General features: G+C 47.1%; 2 protein-coding genes across 3 annotated transcripts; one reads left to right on the plus strand and one right to left on the minus strand.

Annotated features, from left to right (window-relative positions):
- Window positions 1-568: 568 nt before the first annotated feature.
- LOC117849661 (uncharacterized) lies at window positions 569-4215 on the plus strand. The gene is made up of 8 exons (XM_034731289.2): window positions 569-1272; window positions 1406-1500; window positions 1677-1780; window positions 1909-2009; window positions 2481-2581; window positions 2681-3118; window positions 3211-3342; window positions 3609-4215. The coding sequence occupies exons 1-8, from the start codon at window positions 976-978 to the stop codon at window positions 3766-3768; spliced, it is 1428 nt and encodes a 475-aa protein (XP_034587180.2). The 5' UTR covers window positions 569-975; the 3' UTR covers window positions 3769-4215.
- Window positions 4216-6144: 1929 nt separating this feature from the next.
- On the minus strand, window positions 6145-24885 carry LOC117849660 (squamosa promoter-binding-like protein 9). Of its 2 annotated transcripts, XM_034731288.2 has the most exons (11): window positions 24065-24885; window positions 21268-21440; window positions 19400-19656; window positions 19184-19258; window positions 19001-19108; window positions 17338-17455; window positions 16673-16808; window positions 9654-9828; window positions 7797-8354; window positions 6619-6713; window positions 6145-6490 (listed from the first exon to the last, which is right to left on the minus strand). In XM_034731288.2, the coding sequence occupies exons 1-11, from the start codon at window positions 24727-24729 to the stop codon at window positions 6418-6420; spliced, it is 2433 nt and encodes an 810-aa protein (XP_034587179.1). In that variant the 5' UTR covers window positions 24730-24885; the 3' UTR covers window positions 6145-6417. The 2 variants fall into 2 exon arrangements, with proteins under 2 accessions (XP_034587179.1, XP_034587178.2); XM_034731287.2 differs by having other exon boundaries at window positions 6145-6713; window positions 24065-24884.
- Between the last annotated feature and the right edge of the window lie 226 nt (window positions 24886-25111).

Here is a 25111-nt window from a genome sequence, read left to right on the forward strand (position 1 = left end):
AGCGCACCACGACCAGGACGGTCGACGCAAAAGTCACAAAGGCTACAGCCTCATAGAAACTTCCGGAAGGTAAAGAAAAAGAAAGCACCTAGCAAGACACAGGCCAGGCCACAGGATTACCGGCCACGGGAAACCTCCCCTACCGAATCCCCCAAACGCGCGGTGCCCGACCCACCCGTGCGTCGTGCCTCCGTTGCCCCGCCACAACTGACGACCCGACCCCACCCCAAACCCGCCTGACACTGCCAATGGCCAATGCCACTGCCAAGCTGGCGAAGATAACACGCCTGCCACGGGCCAGGGGCCACTGCCATTGCCAAGGCAGCACCACGCCCGCCAGCCAGCGCCCTGCCAGAGCCAGGCCGCCCACACAGAAACCGAGACGCCAACAACCAACCGCACGCACCCTGTTGCGCCCCCCGCCCATACCCGCCCAGCCGGGCACAGCCCCGCGCGGTCTCCGACTCCGATCGGGGTCCGTCCCCGAAACCAAACCACCACCGCGCGCCACGACGCCGACGCCGAGGCCCCCGCGCCCGCCGGTTATAAATGGGAAGCCGTATGATTGGGGCCAGGGACAGAGAGAGACCGTGCCCCCAACCAAACTTTTTGGCGAGTCCAGGGCGGACAGCGCGGCGCGGCACCGGGCCGCTGCGAACGAAACCGCAGGGCGGGGGAGCGAGAGACCCGCTCGGAGAAAAGGGCGCAGCGCAGACGCGGCGGCGGCGGCCCAACCCGGAGGGGGGCGCGACCGGTTCGGTTCGTTGGTCCGCTCGTCTCCTCCTCCTATTCCTCTTCTTGGGGGGGACGCCAAGGAGAGGAATAGCAGGAGAGGGAGGGAGGCGGGGGTGAGCCAGCGGGCGACGACCGACGACGACCAACGGCACGCCGCCGTTGTTGTCGGCGTTTGTAGGCCAGGCCGCCGCGGCCGCTCGGTCGGGCTGAGGAGGCCGTTGGTGCGACCGACGAGGGAAGATGGCGCGGTTCATCCTGAGCCTGATGGAGCTCGGGGTCAGCGCGGCGGTGCACCTCATCTTCGGCTTCTACGTCTTCAGCACGGCCGTGGCCGCCGACATCTCGCAGGCGGCCGCGGCATCCGGGTGCCTCCTGCTGCGCCGGCCGCCACCCTCCGCGGGCGCGGGCGAGGGGGCGCTCGTCGACGTCGCCGCGGCCGGGGAGCGCGACGAGCGCAGGGGCGCCGGGCCCGTCGTGCTCGACGGCTCGCCGCCGCCCATCGTCCTCGTCCACGGCATCTTCGGCTTCGGCAAGGGGGTACGGTACCAAAACTCTGTCCCGTTTTTCTTCCTCCGCGCTTCCGGGCGGGGCGGTGTGTGTTCGGTGAAATGCCGCGGCGGCAGCAGCTTGCTTACGCGTTTTCCCCATCTTTGCTTGCTTCCGCGCGCAGAGGCTCGGGGGGCTCTCCTACTTTGCCGGCGCCGAGAAGAAGGACGACCGCGTGCTCGTGCCGGATTTGGGGTCGCTCACCAGCATCCATGACAGGTGGGTGGGTCAGACAAAAATAAAGCAGCAGCGTACTACTTCCTTGATCATCATCATAATACAAAACCTGCCAAATATTCCTGTTTGGTAGTCGTTCCCAGCAGCTTTACCTTTTTTAATCATCTTATTACTAAATTATGTTGCTTAAAGTGATTCGATTGTTCTTGGCGCCGCAGGGCGTGCGAGCTGTTCTACTACCTCAAGGGCGGGCAGGTGGACTACGGCGAGGACCACAGCAAGGCTTGCGGCCACACGAGGTTCGGGAGAATCTATCACACAGGTAGAGATTTTCAGCAACAGAATACATTTGCTATGACCTTTCAGGAGTTTCTTTTTTTTTAAGTAAACAGGAGTTTCTTTTGGGCTCATACTTCTGAAATTACTGTTCTAACTTCTAATTGGACGCAGGGCACTATCCTGTGTGGGATGACCAGAACCCGGTGCACTTTGTTGGGCACTCGGCCGGCGCGCAGGTTGTGAGGGTGCTGCATCAGATGCTAGCCGACAAGGTACACACTAGAGATTTTCAGTTTCACTCACAAGTGATTGCTGTTTGTTGATGGTGGTAGAATTAGTCATGCCTATCATGTGCTTTCAGAGGGATGGTTCTTGTGATTTGGAGTACATGATTAGTGCACCATATTTAGGATGACTTTGCGTCAGTTTTAGTTAACTTGGGCCTCTGTTAAAGCGCTTTTGTAGGAATGGTCCAAGAATCTGTTTTTAGTAATAACAAAATCCGTTCTAAGTTTACCTTTCTATTTTTGTACTCTGATTTTGAAGTGCACTTTTGCCACCAAATTGAGCTTCTGTGCTTGATTGCATGACCCTTTATGACCTTTACGCATGTGGCATGTTGATCTTGCTTGCTGCACGTTGAGCCGGCAGTTTGCTGGCATGCTCTAGTGTTACGAAACATGTGAACTTTAGAGTGCTTTGTGGATATATAATTCTAACACATACTGTGATACCAATGTCAGGCTTTCCCAGGTCATGATACTTCTGAAGACTGGATTCTAAGCCTTACTTCCTTGTCTGGCGCACTTAATGGGACAACGAGAACTTACTATGACGGCATGCTGTAAGTATCGCTGAGACTATATATACAGATTAAAAGATCAATGTACTTCATCTTGTTGTCTGGCTCCTTACCTTTTTTTAACTTTTCTGTTTCTTTCAGGGTTGAAGATGGGAGGTTTATGAGATCTATCTGTCTTCTTCAGCTCTGCCGGCTTGGAGTTATTGTCTACGACTGGCTGGACATTCCTTGGCTGAAGAATTATTACAATTTTGGTTTTGACCACTATGAGATGTCACGGAGGAAAGTAGGGTTTTCAGGTTTAATTGATCTGCTGCTGGGGCGCACTGGCCCATTTGCCAGCGGAGATTGGATTTTACCTGACCTCACAATCCAGGGATCTATAAAGCTTAACTCTAGTCTGAGGACATTTCCCAATACATTCTACTTCAGTTATGCTACAAAGAAAACAAGAAAGCTATTTGGAATTACAGTGCCTTCAAGTGTTCTTGGAGTCCATCCCATGCTCTTTCTCAGAGTCCTTCAGATGTGTATGTGGCGGCACCCTCAGAATGCTCCTCTGCCCTACAAAGGATACAGGTGAGTCCTCTGCTCGAAGACGAAATACATCTCTTCAAGGGAACCTGCGTGTGATTTAGCATATCTTTAATATTGTTGATGACACTATGCAGGGATGAAGATTGGGAAGACAATGATGGGGCTTTGAACACGATCTCTATGACTTACCCACGCATTCCTATAGAGCATCCACACCGTTTTGTAGTGGACGATTCTGACTGCCATCCTTTGCAACCTGGGATATGGTTAGTATACTACGTTTCAGAGTTTTGCTTCAACTTTTAAGTTGCTTGGTAGGAATAGGTATCTTTCTTGCTTCAAAGTAGTTCTAGGATTTTGGCACTCATGATCACCGATTGAATTCCTCACCCTACTGTATGCATTTGTTCTCTTGACAATATGCTTTAGAAGTACGCTAAATTCAATCTGTCAGCTGTCAGGTTTTGAAGTGGTTTCATGTGGTTATCTTGCTTCACCAATGGAGACATAACTGTTCTATTGATGTATGCAGGTATTACAAGATTATTGAAGCTGACCACATTCTATTCATTGTGAATCGGGAAAGAGCTGGAGTGCAGTTCGATTTGCTGTACGATGGAATTTTCCAGCGCTGCAGGAAGCACGCATTTAGGAAGAGCTTGCCTACTGTACCAAATGAAACGAGTCAATAGCAGATTAATCCCAAACCGAAGTATTTATAGGTTGTAGAGAGGAACAAAGGAGGAACCACAGTGTTTTCAGAACTGTAAATTACATTGCTGATTTGACGAGCATCGCGATCTCTCCTGTTCTTGGAAGAGGGGCTCATGGAGGCTGGTGGCTGGGAACTTGCATCCTTCCTTGGCCCTCTGACCGCCTAGTGAACGCTTCGGCTTCACTGACCTTATACTCCAATGCAAGGAAGCTTTTGGATTTGCCTTCCAGTATTGATTCTCCATGGAACGAATTGATCAACGGCTGCAGTTACTCATTACCTGACTGTGGTTATGATAGGTTCACAGATATGTTTAAAAAGTGATTTGTAGATATTGAGTGTTGCGTGGATGGTGTAACATTGTAACCAGCAGGGTTCGGTGAAAAGAAGTGGTTCATGAATTATTATTTACATTCTTTGGCAATTATCAGGATTGGATCTTTGTTTGGTCTGAAGTCTCCTGGCAGGCAGCTGGAAATACAGATATAATTTTTTTTCGGAAGATGAAATAGTACAGATATTATCATCGGTGGTTTATATCAATGTCATCAAACACTTCTTTTTTTTTCCCGTCACTTGTGATTTTTTTTGTTGTAAAGCTTTCGATGATAGAGATCTCTCGTCAGCTTTCAATCATTTAGGCAACCGCTCAATGCTTACAGTTCGTGTTGTCTGTCGTGTCTGCATGAACACTGATCGAGTACTTCTCTGTCCCTTTTGAGTATTTATTCAGGATCTGCCCTTCCTCGCCCGCTCGGAGAGCTCGAAATGCTCTTGATTCATCCGCAGCCTCGTGCGTAGGTTGTCTTTGATTAAAAGCTACGCGAACAGCCATACATTTTCTCTTTCTTTTCCTTTAAATGAAGTTTTTAGGAAAAGTTATAAATATTTTTTTCTAGATTATATATTTTAATCTTCTTTGAAAAGATTTTTTGGTAAAAAAAATAGTTGACCGTGTTTGTTCAAAATAAGTCTTCTTTTTACAAAACTTAGTTGAACAAGTTGTCCTAAAATATATTTTGAAATAAGTTTATCGGAGAGGTTGAACAACGGAAAACTTATGTGTATAAGTTGCCTAAACAGGTTTAAAAAATAAATTGTCCCAAGCAGTTATCCTAACAATATTATTGTAAAAATTATGCTAAAAATCGAGTTATATTGAGAAATTGTCCGGAGAAGTTGTACATAATAGTTGTCATTTATGAATAAGCTCTATCGGTAAAATCCTTATGTGAAATTGCGCTATGAGATGTTGTGTGAAAAAATTATGCATAAAAGTTGTGTGCGGAACTTCTCTGACTCAAGAAGAGCTACATGTGAGTTCTGAGCATGATATGACAAACAAATTTTACCTTTTTTTTTTCTTTCCCAAGCCAGTGCATAACATGTGGACCTATAGGAAGATTGATGACCCGAACATTCTTATGAAAAGTTTATGCTAGAAAGGTATCCTAAGAAGGTTATACGTGAAAGTCATGTCTATAAGTTTATAAATTTTCAAAAACAGCAAGTTGAAAAAAAAATCGAAAAAGAAAGCGTGGGGCTGACAGTTAGAGACCTCCCCCTCAAACGTCTGCCAAATAGCATTGCCCTACTTTCGTGGACTGACACATGAGAGCGCTCCTATAATGATTAGAGCATCTCACTATTTTTCTTTGTTGGTGAATACATTTTTTCTCAGCGGATGATTCGAACCCCATATGTTTCACGTTTGCATTGCACATTCACCTCAAAATAGGTCACACTGAAGTAGGTCACAGTGAAATCAGTGATCATGCAAAACTTGCACTACGATGGTAACGGCTTCCAGAGATCATCTGAAGTTCTGAGGCCTTTACTTGGACCCGTAAAGCAGCTGCTGGACACGGCCAAACAATTTTCACGGATGAAATGACTGAATTATGTACGGTTTGAGTGGAGCTGTAAGGAGCTCCTATTTCAATTTGAAGATGCATATTGATTATTGCCCATCTTCTTAAAAGAAACTGTGTGGCAGTAAACAGTTCGTCTGTGGAACATTCAGTTCATCAAGGGCCCATGGTACATTGTTGCGATCAAAGTTTCGCAGTACCGCTCTGTCCTGCATGTTCTGCCTTCTGCGACGAGTTGTGGAATTTGAGGATAGACTTTCTCGAAAGGAGGCTGAACTGATTTTCATTTTCCGGGTTCGGGCGCTACATTTGTTCTCAATCAGAGACACAACATACTCCTTGGTGTTCCCCATGACATCTGCCTCGTGAAACAAAATAGAGCCCTTCCACTGCGTAAGGGAGTGATGTCCAGTTTGTCTACTCCGAATTGTCAAATGAAACCCACTGCTGTGAGATTGTATGCCAACAACTGAGACCCACTCTTTGCAGCAAAAGCTATTTTCTATTAACTGACGCACCACTATAGCAGTTTACATTCCCATACACTAGCAGGTCAGAACTTCTGGCACATCTCCTTACAGTCTGACAAAAAAAAGGGAAAAGATGCAAGTTTGCACAGTCGGGAAAGAGCACCTGTATGTTGGCCCTCTTCCAAAACCAGATGCACAGGCTATGCCTCAACAATGCGCATATGATACAGAGGAAAGCGACAGGGGGAAATAAAGATCTGATCTAACATCGACTATGATGTGGAGTCACTGGACAAGTACCTCTTTACTGGAGATGCAAGCACTCCTACTCCATGGGGGTGGAAAAGAACAAGGCAAGCTGTGAAACACAACACAGTGGCAATTACCAGAGTCATGCCAAGTCGCATTCTCGTGGCACCACCAGGATACTTAACAACTAGCGAGGGGTTAAGCCACCTAGCATTCATATCAGGCTGGCAGCAGTACCTGTGTGAGACATCTCTAGTCACAAGTGGGACATTTTCTTCCTCATAAGCTGCATTAGCCGAGTGCATATTGTTATCACCACCAGCACCAGCATTCTGCAAAGAGTTCCAAACATAAATTAGTTTGCATCATGAATATAAAGAAAGCAGCAGTTCAAAACAATAAATGGATAAATGCAGCATCATTCTTTGGTTTGTCATATCAACACTTCCACGAAACAAAAATAGTCTCCTGCCATGCAACTCATAGGACCACTCGACAACCTAATAAAATCTGATTGCGCTGAATTTTTTTTTTCAGGGTTTGGTTCCTGATGATTAGTCTAGAACCATGGGTTAATGGAAGTTCTTTCCAGTTCAGAAAAAAAAACCTAACAGGATCTGGGGCTGTTTGGTTCCATTGCCTGTACAAGCTGGATAGGCAAGGATTGCCTGGCCTTACCCAGCAAAAGCTAGGCAAGGAAAGGTGGTGATGTTTTGTTCCCGTCCCAACTCTATCTTCTTCCCAACAAATCTAACTGCAATAGTTCTAGAAATCTAGGGAGGCCAGCTATAGTTCATCATTTGTTCAGTAAGTTGAACTAAGATGATGACACATATTAAGGTTACACACACAACAAACGAATGCATCATGCACAGCCTACCATATGAATTCTGTTCATGGCGGAGTGTAACCTTACGAAGCCTACCATATGAAGCACAAACTGATTAACAACATTAACTTTTGAATAGTAAATAAAACCTCGATTCATTATCCATATGGTGACAAAAATGCGAAAGGGCATAACGGCATTTTTATCTAATTATATCAGGAAATTAACTGGTTAAGTGTATGGAAAGGCACTACTGGTTAAACACTATCATAACACTAATTCATGAATCATGATCATATTTCCCTTCACAACCTGAACAAATTAATTAATAGCTGGTGCTGATAGACACTTGGTTGACTTGGGAATGCTGATACCGAGCTGGAGACCATTCTGGTAAAATCTTAGTTTGAAAGTAGCTCAGCCCTGAGTTATGACACTGAACTGGGATATAGAAATGTTTTATTGTTGACAATTTCTAGTTATCCGTTAATATATGTCAAGAAGAGAAGATGTACCGAAACCGAAGCATCAGTCTATTTTAAAGTTTAACTAACACAGAAATTCTTTGCAACATATTAGCACTTACTTCATTAGCAAGTGGCACAGAAGTGCCTAAGCTTCGCTGATTTGGAGAATCAATGCTAATCAATCTTGTTTCAAGCTGCGTTTCCTTGTCATTGTTAGCTCTACAATCAATAATGTTTCGAGCATGGCTTACATATCCAAGAAATGCTGTTACATGATCTTCCAACCTCCCCTTTTCCAAGTTTGAAAGAACCTCAGAACCCATGATGTTGTCCATTGACTTCACAATTATTTCCAGAACATTCATAAAATCATTCCTTATCAAGAACTTCAGTATGCATACCCATCTCTGAATATTCGTTGAACTCAGTACATTTTTAAATTCGTCAGGAGCAGGCTTCCTGATAAGCCATCCAATGTCTGTAAGGAATCCAGACATTGCAGCCATTTGAAGTTTCCGACGCTCACAAGGATCACAAGGAGCACCGGGTAACTCTCCAAATAAGCTACTGTCAGAAGAACCAGAAAGAGCATCCTGTATCCTCTCTAGCTCAGAACACAGCTGTTTGCTACCAAAAAGGATAGGAACAAAATTTGATAATCCAAACATGTTTTCGACCTGCAAAAGAGAAGAGAATCAATATGACCAAAACATCAAAAGTTCAGCAATCATATATAGCAATAAAATTGTTAAACCCACAACAAGTGGAACATCATCAGGTAGCCAGATAAACGGTAATTGTTGTTCTTGTAACAATATTCAATTACTACAATAAAACAATGACAAAGAATTGGCTTGTTGCCTCTTGCACTAGAGAGTTAGCAACAGAACGAATTATTCTCGTATCCTACACTGATAGTTCGAATGCATGGACAGGATAAGGATCATGCAAGTCATAAACAAAATTTTCCAATGAAATGCCTAGAGTGAACTTTGTTGTTAGGTTCTCTTCAAATTATGTATTGCAAAGTGTTGTTCAACTAATGGGATTTCAGTTATAAACCTCCAGTAGAGGTCCTATCAAGCCACCGGATAATGCCACAGTAAATCATACAACGAGATTACAAAAAGAGTTCACCATCTTTCCTGAAATTGTTCCAGAAAATACAAATCACATATCTTTTTAAGACTGCCCTAACTAATCTGATAAGACTGATATGTTTACATATTATTCATTTCAAAAGGGGGAATTTATGGTAAGTATTAATCCACATTATTCACTTATATTTCTTATTGTGTTATCGCCTCATATTCCTCCTTCGATCACAAGTTACTCAGCTAGATTCCAATCAATTAAAATTGGTAGATAAAATAACCACCTCTGAGATTGCGCGTGCTTAATATTTAGAGTAATCAGGTTAACCAGAATCCAGAACACTTCCTAGTGAAAAAGATAAATCTCCTAGGCACGAGTTAAAAATGCCAAATAAATTCTAACTTCACTATTATGTTTCAATGCCTTTGCAGTAAACGATTTATTTGCATCAATCATAAGGCACATTTCAAGCCAAATGTACAAGTAGAGAAAACACCTTATTACACATGAATTACTAAACACATAAAACAATGCTATAAGCAAGCCTGACTTGAAACTTGACCTAAAGCATTGGATGTAGGAAAACATTTAACAACACTCATTTTTTTCTCGAACGCAGGAGAGCTGCATGCCATTTCATTAAGAAGAGAAATTGCAAAGGAGAGATTAAAAAAGGACCCCTCCCTAAATGCACCACAACACACACCCAGTATATTATATTACAGCCTGCCAAGCTTTCAAACGACCAGATAACCCATGGCCGGACTATGAGTCCAGGTAAGCGATCGTAACAGAACTCACATACATATAATGTAAACTAGGATGCACTGAAGTTCAGTGATGGAAATCTGATCAATATTGTCAAAGGAGATAATACTTACTTCCACAAATGCAGGTCCATGAATGTCTGGTCTTGACTGAGTGATGTTTATTCGGAAAATTTCATGTTGAGAATCAACAATAAGATCACCATTGTCAATGCAATTGAAGGTATCAAGAGACTTTAAACGGTAGCAATCATGCTTCAAATAGTCCCCATCAAATGACAGAAGTGACCTACCATGAGAACACAAATTCAATAAACTCCTAACAACCATAAATCAGGCATACATAGCTGCCAGCTTACAAATAGGTTCTATACGGGGAAAATGATCACGGATCAATTCACTTCATGCAGACTTGTGAACATATCCTGGAGTAACAATTTTGCACAAATTTCATAGTTGGATCTGGGAAATAAATTCACCAATAAGCACTTACTGTGGATAAAGTATAACCGCACTATTTATTAAAAAACAAACTCCTTTTTGCTACATCTAGACTAGGTGTAACCACATCCAATACAGAAAGCAGCCTCAGATGTAGTAAGTAGTATTATGTAAAGCCAGATTCCAACATAAGGAGTGTATTTGCTGCGTAGAAGCCAAGAAAATATAAACGATATTCCAACTTCATGGATAATTATATATATGAATTTCGAGGAAAAGAGACTGGACTAATGCTGGTATTTGGAATAAATTTGGTAACATTATGCTTCAGAATCTCACATTAACATTTGCTTTGCTAAATCTCCATCATTCATTTGCTATAAAATTTGGGTTGAACTTCATGGGGAGAACAAGCAGCAACTATTACTGGTTATCGGTGCTATTGCATGCAGAAATCACTAATTTCTAGAAATTTTATGCATGAAATATGACCAAGTGAAACAAATTGTGCATTGCTGTTATTTAGTTTCACGTTCATTTAGGTGTTTCTCCAAGTTGATGCGAACAGACTGAAGCCCGAGACTGGTTCTTGCAAAAGTTGATCAATAAACAAGTTTACTGAAATGGTATTTTTGTTTTTGCAACCTAATAGACAGGACAACAAAACCCGGTGGACAGAAATGACATGAAAGGGAACAGTTTTAGTTGGTAATGAAGTGGGATTTATTTTGGTAGCAGATTGGGGACTGCGCAGCACTGAGTGGCATGTAAGAAATTTCTCCTACTGTAAGTTACAAAGCTGCAGGGTGCTTCTGATCAAATTTGCCTCCCCCTTAGCTATCCAAAGTACTACTGCAAATCCGCAATTATGCAACATGCAGCATGCCTGACATTTGTTCATGGTTCAGGCAGCAGATTCAAACATATAGAACCAGTTGCATGTTAAATTATAGCCTCATACCTTGATCAAATTAGATTCAAACATGCTGATAGTACTCTATATCATTGAACCATAGATTTATTCTAGTCACCAAGGAAAGCTTGAGATATTATGAAACATGTAACCTTTGGCACATTTTTTTTAGGTATGATAGCATAAGTCTGTGTGTGTTGGGTGTGGTTGGTGGTACATGTGCACCCTATCTATCTATGTAGTAGGAACTTATTCCCTAAAATGCCCCTGCTACCTACCCTTGTCTATCTCTATATATGTACCCCGAAACTACTTTGCTACGTGTGGTTAATGAGAAACAGATCATTTGGGCCAACAATTGGTATCTAGAGCCTAATTCTTTCCCTACCAACCCTCTCCTCTCTCTCTCTCTCTTGCGCTCAGCCAGCCCCTCACCCGAAACCCTAGCCGCCAGGCCCACCAGCCAGCAGCGGCGCGCGCTCCCCGACTAGATCCAGCCGGCGGCAACCTCCCTCTCCCCTCCCAAGGCCCGGATCGGGCGGCGCGACGGCGGATTTCGGCGGCATGACCAGAGCGGCGCGGGGTCCCTCACCTCGAGCGGCGCGGGCGGCGGCTCCTTCCCCACTACCCCGACGCAGCGGCTCCCTCTCCTTCGATCACTTCCCCATGGTCGGCTCAAGGCGGCGGGCGGCGGCGCGGGTCACTCCAGGATCTCCTTGCGGGTCTCCTTCAGCAACTCGATTACTTCGAGTGCGCGGCGCCACAGGGCGGCGGCTAAGGAGGAGGAGCGGCGTGAGGAGGCGGCGCATGGCTGCTGAGGAGGCAACGGCGGAGCGGCGCCAGGCACGACGTGCGGCTGCGGCGCGCGAGGAGGAGGAGCGGCGGGAGGAGGCCACGAGGCGAGAGGACCGGCGGCACGCGGCGACGTTGCGCGACACCGAGTTGCGGGAGGCGGCTACAGCTCGGGCAGTGCGCGTGGCGGCCATGGAGACCGCGGGGGTGCGCGCAGCCGAGGCAGCCCACCTCGCCACGGAGCAGGCACAGGCGTTTGGAGGTTGACCGGCTACGCAAGGAGGCAGAGGCGACGTGGGCGATGGCGCGGCGCGACGAGGAGCTGAGGCGCAGGGCGACTGTCCCGAGCCGCACGACGAGGCAAGGCAGTGGGACGCGGACGTGGATTGGTGGGGCCACGACCCGCGTCGAGGCGCGAACGCCCAAGTTCAACTCCGACTCCGACCTCGGCTTCGGGCACCGACCCCCGAAGGTCGTGAAGACCATCATCCGGGAGTCCGTCGGCAACACGCAGTGGTCGATGTTGACGAAGACCAACTACATGGAGTGGTCCTCGGTGATGAAGGTAAAGCTCTAGGTGCAGGAGATGTGGGACGCGGTCCAGTACGGCGACGTCGACAGCCACGAGAACCGGCGAGCACTCGAGGCTCTACTCGCTGCGGTCCCGATGGAGATGGCGGCCAACCTCTCGGGGAAGGAGACCGCCAAGGCCGCTTGGGACGCTATAGATGCGGCCCGAGTCGGCAGCGACTGCGCTCGCAAGTCCACTCTGCAGAAGCTTCGGCAAGAGTGGGATCATCTGGCTTTCAAGCCGGGCGAGGATGTCGACAACTTCGCCCTCCACCTCTCCAGCCTGATGCAGTGGCTGGAGCAGTACGGCAACGACAAGATCAACAAGGAGAAAGCCATTGCGAAGTTCCTGCGCGTTGTCCCGAAGAAGTACTCGTAGCTCGCCATCTCCATTGAGACGCTGCTCGACCTCTCAGCGTTGTCGATCGAGGAGCTGACGGGGTGGCACAAGGCGGTCGACGACCGCGAGGAGCTGACGTCTGGCGGACCTATCACCATCGGTGGCAAGCTCCACCTCACTGAGGAGAAGTGGCTCGCCTACCAGAGGGAGCGGAAGAAGCCTTCTTCCTCGACAAGCGGTGCATGGCACCCAAGGCGCGTGAGGCGCCGAGGGCGGCGCCGCCGGCGAGCGCAAGTCGACATGAGACGACACATGCCACAGGCAGGACTGGCCACTAGGCCAGGGAGTGCCGCCAGCCGAGGCGCGGCCAGGCCCACGTTGCGCAGGCTACGACGGAGGAGCCAACTCTGTTCTTGGCTCACGGGAGCATCGAGCTACTTCCAGCGGCATCAGCCACGACGGCTCCCCTCCACCTCGACAAGCCGAGCGCACACGTCTTCCTCGGCGGCGACACCAGCGACGAAAAGATCGACGGCTGGTTCCTCGACAGTGGTGCGTGCCACGCACCACATGACCGGGCGTCGGGAGTACTCCAACCTGAACGTCGACGTTCGTGGCTCCGTCAAGTTGCCTTGGGCAGCTGGATGAGAGTGACTCGCGCATGGAGATCGACGACGCAGTGCTCCGGATCTGGGATTGACGACAGCGCCTCCTCACCAAGGTGGAGAGGGGGAGCAACCGCCTCTACGTCCTCTACGCCGAGGTGGCGCAGCTCCTCTGCCTTGCTGCTCAACGCGACGATGAGGCTTGGCGGTGGCACGAATGCTTTGGGCACCTCCACTTCGAGGCCCTAAAGCGGCTCAGCACCAAGGAGATGGTGCGGGGCATGCCGTGCGCCGACCACGTGGAGCAGCTCTGCGACACCTGCGTCGTGACGAAGCAGAAGCGACGCCCCTTCCCTTGCCAGGCGAGCTTCCGAGCCAAGGAGCGGCTCGAGCTCGTGCACGGCGACCTCTGCGGGCTAGTGACGCCAGCTACACTAGGAGGGTGGCGCTACTTCCTACTACTCGTCAACGACGTCTCCCGATACATGTGGGTGGTCCTTTCCGACACCAAGGGAGCAGCTACGGACGCCATCAAGCACATCCAAGCTGCTGCGGAGAACGAGTGCGGCCGCAAGTTTCGAGTGCCGCGAACCGACAATGGCGGCGAGTTCACGGCGGCTGAGTACGCGTCGTACTGCGCCGACGAGGGGATTCAGCGCCAATGCTCTGCGCCGTACACCCCGCAACAGAACGGCGTCATCGAGCAGCGCAACCAAACGGTGGAGGCCATGGCCCGAGCCCTCCTCAAGCAGAGAGGGATGCCAGTCATCTTCTGGGGAGAGGCGGTGCTGATAGCCATCCAGATCCTCAACCGCTCGCCCACCAAGGCGCTTGTGATGGTATGACGCCATACGAGGCTTGGCATGGGCACAAGCCGGCAGTCGGCCACCTCCGCTTCTTCGGCCAAGGAGCTGAGCCACGTCGGCAAGCTCGACGACAGGAGCACCCTAGGGGTGTTCATCGGCTATGTAGAGGGAGTGAAGGCCCACCGCATCCTTGACCCGGAGACAGTGTGTGCGCACGACGTGTGACGTTGTGTTCGACGAAGGGCGAGGTTGGGCGTGGGGCAAGATGGTGGATGACGGTTCGACTCTGACGTACAGCGACTTTATTGTCGACTACGTCCGCTTCGAGGGAGCTGGGGGAGTGGGCAGCTCTTTTTCACCGAGCGAGCCTACCCCAGTGCCTGGGTCTCCACTGACTCCAGCGAGCTCTTCACCGACTCCGGCGAGTACTACCCCGGCAAGTACTACTCCAGCTGTGACGAGCTCTCCACTACCACCACCACAGCCGGTCACGCCACACTCCCTTGCTCCAGTGGTTACTTCTCCGAGCACGGCTTTGGTAACACCGGCTTACGATGAGCCCCGCTCGGTGGAGTTCGTCACTCTACTCTCCCACGAAGATGATTGCGTCGACACGTACCACGACGACGAGCCTCTGTGGTACCGCACCGTGGAGGACATCCTAGGTGACCAGCCGCTGCCGGGACTGGTGCCTCACGATTTGGAGGCGGAGCTGCACCTCGCGTACGACGACGGCGAGCCTCGCTCCTTCGCTGAGGTTGAGGGACACGCAGCATGGCACGCCGCGATGAAGCTGGAGATGGAAGTTGTTGAGAAGAATCGGACTTGGGAGCTGGCTAATCTTCCTCCCGGTCACCGCGCGATCACCCTTAAGTGGGTGTACAAGCTGAAGAAGGATGAAGCCGGTGCTATCGTCAAGCACAAGGCTCGCTTGGTGGTACGCGGGTTCATGCAGCAGGAGGGGGTCGATTTCGACGATGCCTTCGCTCCTGTTACAGATGGAGTCCATCCGTCTCCTCCTCGTGCTGGCAGCCTAGGAGGGCTGGCGCGTCCACCACATGGACGTCAAGTCGGCGTTCCTCAACGGCGACTTGAAGGTGTACGTCCACCAGCCGCCAGGATTCGTCATCCCTGGCAAGAAGGACAAGGTGCTGGACCTGCGCAAGGCCCTCTACGGCTTGCGGCAGGCACCACGAGCTTGGAATTCCAAGTTGGATTCCACGCTCAAGACTATGGGCTTTGAGCAAAGCCCGCACGAGGCGGGCATCTATCGGCGGGGCAACGGAGGCAATGCCCTGTTGGTAGGCGTCTACGTCGACAACTTGGTGATCACGGGCACCAAGGACGAGGAGGTGGAGGCATTCAAGGAGGAGATGAAGGCCGCCTTCCAGATGAGCGACCTGGAGCCTCTCTCATGACTCTAGCATCACACTCCGACAGACCGCCTACGCCAAGCGCGTCGTTGAGCTGGGTGGGCTCACCGATTGCAACCCAACTCTCACTCCGATGGAGGAGAGGCTGAAGCTGAGCCATGACAGCACGGCTTAGGTGGATGCTACGCAGTACCGGCATCTTGTGGGGAGCCTTCGCTACCTCGCCCACATGCGTCCGGACTTGGCATTCTCTGTCGGCTACGTCAATTGGTTCATGCTACGACCGATGATGGAGCACCAGCAAGCCGTCAAGAGGATCCTCCGCTACGTCGCGGGGACTCTTGACTATGGCCTCCACTACCCGAGGTGTCCCGGGGCGGCACACTTCATCGGCTACAGTGACAGCAACCACGCCGGCGACATCGACACCAGCAAGAGCATGAGCGGGATGCTCTTCTTCCTCGGCAAGTGCCTCGTCAGCTGGCAGTCGGTCAAGCAGCAGGTGGTGGCCCTGTCCAGCTGTGAGGCCGAGTACATCGCCGCTTCTTCCGCTTCGACTCAGACTCTCTGGCTCGCTCGGCTGCTCGGTGATCTCCTTAGCAAGGACGCTGAAGTAGTGGAGCTCAGGGTGGACAGCAAGTCCGCTCTAGCTCTGGCGAAGAACCCTGGCTTCCACGAGCGAAGCAAGCACATCAGGGTGAAGTACCACTTCATCAGGGGCTACCTGGAGGAAGGTAGTGTGAAGGCCAACTACATCAACACCAAGGACCAGCTCGCCGATTTCCTAACCAAGTCCCTTGGAAGGATCAAGTTCCAGGAACTTTGCTCTAGAATCGGGATGGTCCAGCTGCCGCTCAAGATATGCAAGACTTAAGGGGAGATTGATAGCATAAGTCATGTGTGTGTTGGGTGTGGTTGGTGGTGCATGTGCACCCTATCTATTTATCTATGTAGTAGGAACTTATTCCCTAAAATGCCCCTGCTACCTACCACTGTCTATCTCTATATATGTACCCGAAAACTACTTTGCTATGTGTGGTTAATGAGAAAGAGATCATTTGGGCCAACAAGGTATTTAGATTGGTCAAATGAAATTAATGCAAGAAAATTTATTCCCATAAAAATTAATGGCCGAATTCCAACTCACATAACTTGGTAGTGACAAATAGACCTATAGAGTTTTCAGAATAAAAAAGCTCTTGTCCAACAGCCAAGCAAATTCACATGAGTCAACAGTTAAACAGGTCAATGGCTTATTGTTTCCTAAGGATCAACAGAGGGGGGACTTTGTACCTGAATTTTGGCTGGTCAAGGGAACTTCCACAAAGGATCAGCTCAACAGGTTTCCCAGCTTCAAACCATGTTGGATAAACATAATCGATCCTTGGGGATTGTACATCTAACCTGGTGCCCATCAATGTTGCTCCATCTTGAGTACAACCATTACAAATACCGATTATTAGTCAGGTACTTATCTCATGACAAGTGCAATGAGCTACCGAATTAAACGGTACAGGTTCCCTTATCAATTAAGAAAGGATTCCATTAAGAAATGGTTCAACATGACATGATAACTTTTACCAGAACAATAATATGCATTTCAGTAAAGGTCCCAAGGAGTCTCGTCTCCAACAGTTGAACAGCTAATGGTTTATCCAGTTATGAGAGATAAATAATCATTCTATCACATGGGAAAGGTTTTTCAGTGAGTACTAAATAATCATTCATTTAAGCTGACTACAGGTTCCTCGGCAGGTGTTAGCACAGATGATATGCAAAGAATGTTAATTTTCATAGGTACAATTGAAAGCAGAACTTCTAATGATACCCCCGAGCCTGTGAATGAGCTAAGGCAATAAATATTCATAAGTTGCGACGAAGTAGTTTATGTACCACGTCGAATCAATATAGTTACTAGCATAAATTATCATGTCGAGGAAAAACAAGTTATGTCACACCTTTCAGTACTTGAAATATCATGTTATTGACATGAATGAAGAAGGCCCCTTTACCCAACAGAAGACTGTTAGGGGAATTTACCAAGTTTCTGAGAAGATTTGCTGCATCGTCTGATAACTGACAAAAAAATGCAGAAATTTATTAGCAATACCATGGCTTTTCTTGTTAGAATGCTATCATAAATTGTTGGCAATACAACCGCAAAAAGGAAAACGAAAATAAAAACTGTAAATCATCTAGATGAGGGGTCATGTACAATTATGCACATCAATTGTTGAAAAATCTGGGAAATCCTTGTGCATGGTTTAAAGACTATGATAGACAGGTGCTTGGTTTTTAAAGGAAACATAAAAGGAAAACAATATTATATTCAGAACTTCAGCTCACCGCCTCCACCTCTACAGCCCCGGTATATAAAGAATCAAGACTAGTTTTCTTCATTAAACCATGACCTTTTGGGGGGTCAATCACTCCTATGACCCTACTGAGTTACCTAATCAGCAATTTGCCTATGTTTTTTTTTACATTGCATGGTTGACCCTAATCTGAGCAAACAAAGCCACCACCTGCCCCTACTGTCAAGGGCTGTTAGTTTAAGCAAATTAAAACAAATGAGAAAATACCAAAATCTTTCATTGAGTATTTTGGATACAAAGTTAAAAAGTGAATAGAGATTAAGTCATTTTTCATTAATAAAACTCTTGAATTATTAAATTTGAGTTCTTCATTGTATAATTCACTATCTAGTAAAGAACGAAGTCACTTTCGTTCATATTGTTCTCTATTAATTGCTCTAACCACCAAATAGATAAGCAATAAAATGAATACCAGGATTTAATTTTCACCTACATGCAGTAGGTTAAGTTTTTGTCTATCCTTCTCATGGGCTTAGGGCCATCAATATCTTGTGGCAAGAACACTACATGCATACTTTTGATTTTTCTTGATAAATTTTATCACCATTCCGTTACCAATTGTCTACCATGCCACCACAAAATCAACTTAAGCTATAGGTGTGTTTAGATCCCTCTCTGAGCTCACTTTACAATGCAAGGAGAGGCTAACCTACCTCACGAAAGCAAGAAATGCAAGCTGAAAGGTGTGGCAGCAAAAGATTTCTTTGCTTAAGTAGGCTAGATGCCATGACAGCAATTTTTTTGCTTGTACATAAACCAAGACATGCTTTTTTGAAACACTCCAATTCACAGGTTCTAAATAACATTAAAACTGCACGTAGTATAGACTGAGGAACATAAAAATAATTCAAGAAAATTAATCGACACTGGTGTATGACACTTTCAAGTTGTCAATCAAAATATACACAAATTCGTACTTGGAAGTGGCAGGAGATGACGGTTGAAATGCAGTAGGGGGAACATCTATCTGGACTGGAACCAATGTTATAGAATTACAGCTACCAGTTCATAACTCGACCAGCCTAGGAGGAATTAGGTGGCTTTTTAATAAGAAATAAACACCTAAATTCAAGTCAAAGAGGACTCGAACCTAGTTGGGAGGAGCGAACACTCGCACTTTCCACAAACTGAGCCTTCTCAGTTCCTTAGTTCATAACAAATACATGGTAAAAGAAAATACTGAAAAACTGTTCAGCATCTCTTCATTTGGCTTGAAACTAATCATGTTGTGTAATAAGAAGCATACCTTGTCCCACATATGCTGCGGCATTGCAACAAATACAGTTAAAATAGTGCAACCAGGGCGAATGTAACCCTCCAATTCAACAGGCATGCTAGCCAACCACTCAAATATCTGCATATTCACATATAACATCCCTTCAGAACAATATATTTCTATGTTAAAAGAACTTACGGCACGACTGTATACCTGGTGCCGCAAGCGTCGAGGAAATTCAGCAGGATTCCAGTCATACAACTTGAATGAGATGCGTCCTGTTGGACACTAGAATGGACGATATAACATTACTACAACCATTAGAGTGGAAAGAACGAAGAGTTCCATCAAACTAAACATATTGAAACTGCAGAATCATACATACTAATATAAATAAACAGCTTCATCAGAACAAAAGAAAGGACCTACCGAGGATGAGTAGGCACTCTTGGTGTCATGTATTGGAGAATTGGTGGTAAGTTTTGCATTTTCCTGCTTTGCACCAACGCAGGCTTCAACAGAAGCTGCAAAAGTCACTACACTTTTACTTTGTTCAGTTTGTAAACTGGGTTGTGTACAGGTTGGTGAACTGAGCACATCTTCAGATCCTGCAGGTGTTCCTCTGTCCAAAACCTTGTTGCTAAGAACAGTCTCAAGCATCTCACTGGTTGTGCCTTCCATGTTCTCTGTATTAAACAAATAAGTTAACAATGATGTCTTACACTGGAAAACACAAACTTCATTCAGAATAGGCTGATTTGTTCTTTACTCAGATATGACCATAAATCAATCCAAATTATCACACTACTGAGTTAGACTGGACTTAATAAAATCTATGTTCCACAAATACTTGGGGATCCCATTCAATAAAGTATCATCTAAACAGTGAAACCATTTTCACTGGAGATGTAAACTATGCTGATCATATCCTTGCAAAGTAATATCTTTGAAAGATTAGTAAAAGTGTTATTGTTATACTTCAAATAGAGAATATGTAGCAACCTATTTAAAAAGGGGAAATGTGTCAGTGACCCTATTGGTAGGTAAACAGGTATGTATGTTCTCTGAATGTCCGTGTAATCACTAATCACATAAACAAATATTGGAATGTTTGTAACTTGATCCTTCAGGACTAATTACAAAACATAGACTAATTTGTTTCTTTAGTCACTCCTAAAATTCCTGTCACATCGAATGTTTAGATACTAATTAGGAGTATTAAACATAGACTAATTACAAAACCAATTGCACACATGGAGACTAATTTGCGAGACGAATCTATTAAGCCAAATTAGTCCATGATTTGACAATGTGATGCTACAGTAAACATGTGCTAATGATGGATTAATTATGCTTAATAGATTCATCTCGTGAATTAGCCTCCATCTGTGTAATTAGTTTTATAATTAGCTCATGTTTAGTCCTCCTAATTAGCCTCCGAATATTCGATGTGACATGAATTTTAGTCCGACTAAAGATCCAAACACCCCCTAATAGTTGCAATGTTCCTAAAGCGGTAAGGTGAGATGTGGCAACTCACCCCCATCCAATCGTCTAAGCTCTTAAGGCAAGGGGACGCCATAATATTATTATCTATTCTTATATAATACAATAACTCTAAAAATAAAACATGTGTGTTCAAGGAAAAAAATACAAGAAATAAAACGATATAGGATATAGATGAAAGACTGGGCCATACTAAACTACCCAGCCCATAACCCTTGCTAAAATTATGGAGCCCCGCAAAAACCTAGCCAAAATACACCCCTCAACAGCCAACACAACACATTGCCCTCAAAGGAAAGCCCTAGTCACATCAACTCCTCAAACACCAACACCTACATCTCCCTCACCGCCTCACACAATGCTTCCTCCTCCATCTCCCTTCACCGCCGACACTATGGGAGGCATGTCTATTCCCCTACCCAATCAACCACTGCTGCCACCTCCTTCCAGATCGACCGCCACAGTCACCTCTTTGCACAACTGGAGGAAATCCTGCACCAACCATTGGCGCCGGGGCAGGCAGAGATGCTAGCTAGAGGAGGCTGCTTGGCCCTGCTCATTCCCTCCCGCTCATCCTCTCTTTGGCATGTGAAACTCTCTTGTGCCTCATTCTCAATGATTTCAGTAAGAAAACACCAACGTTTTGAGCTCTGGGAGCACCTTGTTACCTAGGTGACGCCTTAAATAACATGAATAGCTAAACCAATGATAATAGTCATGCTAAGCTAGTAAATGGATGAAAATAAGTTTTTCACCCTGGCAAAATTGAGAAAGTTGAATGGTATCTGTACCTTCTCTAAGTTCACCATCGGCGCTAACATCTGCTGACAGATCCAATTGTTCATCTATTTCTTTATCAAGCAATCCTTTAGAATCAGGTTTTCTTCGTCTTCTTTTGTTGTGGCGCTCCAACTTTCTTCTGCAACTCCTTTTATCTTCATCGAAATCTAGTAAAACATGGAACCTGAAATGGAAATACATTTCCAAGAAGGATAGGAAAAAAAAACTTTATTTCAGTACGCCGCAATTCAAACTATAGCCATGACAAGTTTATCAAGATCACAGTTTAAGAGTCACTATGCAAATTGATCTGAAAGCATCAAATCCTCAAAACAAGCTTTGCAGAGATTGATAAGGTGTAGTAGCACTGGACGCTAGCCCACACACAGGAGAAGCAGCATTGTCAGAGCGAATTTATTTTGTTAAGAAATATGCTCCTTATGGTTGAAACTGTTTCTGAAAAGTTTGGAATGTTGGATATCCAGACTCTATTTTAAGTATGGATTCCAATATGTTAAGAGGTAAAGAGGATCCTCTCTAAAAATATAGGGGCACCAATCTAAGGAAGAAACAAACTGGCACCTGTATTGCTTCAGTTCCCATTTTAAAAACTTGGTCAAGGGGGAGAGACGTCCTCCCTTGACTTTGACTTAAGATAGGGGCCCACCGAACCCTGGAAAGCAGGCAGGAACCTCACGCGCACTCCCTTCATTGGCGGCTGCAGACTCATCCACGCTGTTATGGTCCAGGGAGGTGGGCACACAACATACAGCGCCAGGGCTCGAACCCCGGCAGGGAGCGCCGCACCTGGGCGCTCTACCACCGTGCTATCAGCACGTCTGCACTTCCGCTCCCATTTCACCTTTCCAAAACTCATGTTTCTAAACAGTTACCTGATTTGTGGTTTTCAGCATGCACTCCATGAAAGTAAGGTTCGCAAGAGGGTATACCTCTTTGGTATGTGAACGAGTGAATCAGTTATGACCTATTGGTGGGTTTCCTCTCCCCCTGCACAGCTATTTTGCATCCCAACAGCCCACTTATCCAAAGAGTTACCTGATTTGCCATTTGGAGCATGCCACATCATGAAAGTAAGGCCTCCTAGAGGATATACCTTTTCAGCTTGCGAATCTGCTATGGGTCTCGCAAACTCGGTAATTATGGTTCTCGATACATTAATACTTGTCCAATTCCAAATATGTCTGTCTTGCAATCCTCATAGTTGTACAAATACACAGTCCATAAACAACTGCAAGGCACCATTTTACCTCCTCTTTTGTCATTTTTTGCCCTGTTAAAATTTACCCCACCTAATGGAGCATACATGCCACCCTCTTAATTATGTCTATGACTGATGTGCAGTACGGTTATTCAATAACCATGCATCTTATTTCATGCAATTAAGTCCGAATGGGCTTATGCTTGGAATCATATGTCGTAATAGACTAAAAGCATTAGATTGGCATATAGAAACAAAAAACATACCTAAGACATATCACACAAAGGAAGTTAGATAAATAAAAAAAGGAAAAGATAGGCCAAGAGCATCTTGTAAACCCAGCCCAACAAGCTCAGAAAAGCCTCATCCAACCACTCCAACTTTAACCTACAGTCATACCACCTCCAGTGGCCACATAGATGCACCGCTGCCTCACTCTGCAACCCCACACCGTGTGCCACTTCACTTCTTGCATTGGCGAAAGTGCCAGGCATAGCAATGGCAATGAAGCCAGCCACCAGTTGTTACCCCTTCTCCCTTGGTTTCTTTTTTTCTTTGCTCACTCTGGGTTCGCTAACCCCTGACCAACAGGAGAGTATAACAGCAAGAGATCAGCAGATTACAGCGAATCAGATCCCATGGTTCATGGGGGTGTGCCATGAAACTAATGGCTGTAATATTCACGAGCCCTCTACTCTCCCTACCGTTACCGCAACCCGTACACTCTATCTGGCATCTTTTTCCCTGACTAGATCTCAGTTGTGCTAGAATCCCAACACACATCATAGGGACAAACATACATAGCACTCCACAGAAGTCAATCCAAATGCAATTTATGCATTTACAGCCTGTTTGATAAGTGGCCCAACATCCATGTGTCAACACCATATACACACAAAAAAAAAACACCAGAATGCACCTTTGTTTTACAAAATAACAATGATTTTCATTACAATGAACAATATTTGCTTAATTGTTCATCAGACATGTGGACATGTACAGAAACTTATTCATTCTGGTTGGAAACAGGACTTAGTAGATACTTGTGCGAGTTCTAGATAGTTTCGGACATGATGTCTATATCTCACAAAACAATGAAACAATCAACAATTGGCATCTCAAAAAACTATGATCACTAGTGCTTTCAATTAAACCTTGTCATTCCAACCTGAACTAGCACATCATTCTACAATGATCTCAGTTCTCAGTTCCGGGTTCTAATGACGTGTGGTGTGGTAGTTTTTTGCACCATAAATAATTTATCATCGTTAACCATATGAGTGCTGAATATATATATTCTGTCGCATCTGTTGTCTTAAAAGCTAACAACAGTACAAGCTCCTTGATAAATAAAGTGATGTTCTAGAAATCAACCACAACAGGATATATCCCTCTTGACGAAGCCCTCTAAAAAACGGCAAAACTTAACTTTTGTGAACCATCCAAATATCGTGTATGGATAAAGATCTAACAATCAAAAACGTTAGAACTTCAATACCGATATGAAACGGAACGACTTCGAGCATGATTATCTGTCTGATTCCTACGAGTTGGTACCCAAAGCTAGTAGTGGAGAAACTGGGGCTTACTTGCCGCACTGCTGGCAGTAGCGCTTTTGGACGCCATCGAGGATGACAGCAGAAGCGTGCGCGCAACGCAGACACACCCGGTGCCGGCGGTGGTACCCCTTGAGCTCACGTATATCCGCCTCACACCCAGGCACCTGGCACTTCATCTCCATCGCCGCCGCACGGGCAGTTCCTCCAGCGACTCCACCGACACCCGCGGCTCCCGCCTTGCCCCGTCGGGCCGCGGTCTTAGTCTTCTTCCGCGCGCCGGCCAGGAACTCCGCCGCCACGTCCTCCACCTCCGCGGCGGCGACCATCTCGTCCACCTCGGGGCACGCGCACGGCACCATCCCCGCGAGGTAGTTCGGGCACACCAGCCGCGGGTCCCGCTTTCTCACGCGGCGCCCGATCCCCTGCACCCGAAGAGGGGGCGGTGGAAGCACCGGCCCCGCCTCCGGTTCCGGTTCCGGCTCCGCTTCCACCTCCACCGGCTGCGGCATAGGTGCGGGGAGCGGTGGCGCGGCCGCCTCGGTGGGGTCGGCTGCTCCTATTCCGGCGGCGTCGTCGTCCCACGGGAGGACCAACGAGTCGTCACCGTCGACGACGAAGTCAAGGAGGTTGCCCCAGTCCCAGATGGGCTCGCCGGCATCCGCCGCGCCGCCCCCGCCGGAGTCAGCGGCGTCCATTTCCGGGGGCAGACAAGCCCTAACCCCCCGCGCGCGTGCACGGCACGATCACCTCCGGTGATTTGGGAATCCCTCGATTCCGCGGAGGCGGGGAGGGTGAGCGGGGGGGACTCGGGGGCCGGAGCACGCGCCGTGGCGGAGCGAATGGAATTGGTCCTCGCGTCCGCGCTGGTAGGTGGGCGGCGCTGGGCGACCCCGCACGACTCTGCGCGCGCTCGCTGACGGGTGGGCCAGCCCACACTGGTGTGCGGTTGTTGGCTGCGGGTGCAGTCGGGGAAGGTTGGTTGGTCCGGTTGGGGGAATCTTGACGCCACAGCGACGTCCGGGTGGGACCCATGCGTCAGTGGGGACGGGTCGACGGAACGCCGCTCGTTGCGCGGCC

This window comes from Setaria viridis, chromosome 3 (assembly GCF_005286985.2).
Source record: "Setaria viridis chromosome 3, Setaria_viridis_v4.0, whole genome shotgun sequence".
Taxonomy (NCBI): domain Eukaryota; kingdom Viridiplantae; phylum Streptophyta; class Magnoliopsida; order Poales; family Poaceae; genus Setaria; species Setaria viridis.

Bases quoted from the DNA above. Each gene is read 5' to 3' on its own strand.
- LOC117849661 (XM_034731289.2), top strand. From the start codon at position 976: ATGGCGCGGTTCATCCTGAGCCTGATGGAGCTCGGGGTCAGCGCGGCG. The intron at 1,501-1,676 runs GTGGGTGGGTCA...TTGGCGCCGCAG, and splicing joins CTCACCAGCATCCATGACAG to GGCGTGCGAGCTGTTCTACT. The intron at 1,781-1,908 runs GTAGAGATTTTC...AATTGGACGCAG, and splicing joins CGGGAGAATCTATCACACAG to GGCACTATCCTGTGTGGGAT.
- LOC117849660 (XM_034731287.2), bottom strand. From the start codon at position 24,729: ATGGACGCCGCTGACTCCGGCGGGGGCGGCGCGGCGGATGCCGGCGAG. The intron at 8,355-9,653 runs GTAAGTATTATC...TCTCTTTTGCAG, and splicing joins ATGGACCTGCATTTGTGGAA to GTCGAAAACATGTTTGGATT. The intron at 6,714-7,796 runs GTAAGTGCTAAT...AACTCTTTGCAG, and splicing joins CTGTGCCACTTGCTAATGAA to AATGCTGGTGCTGGTGGTGA.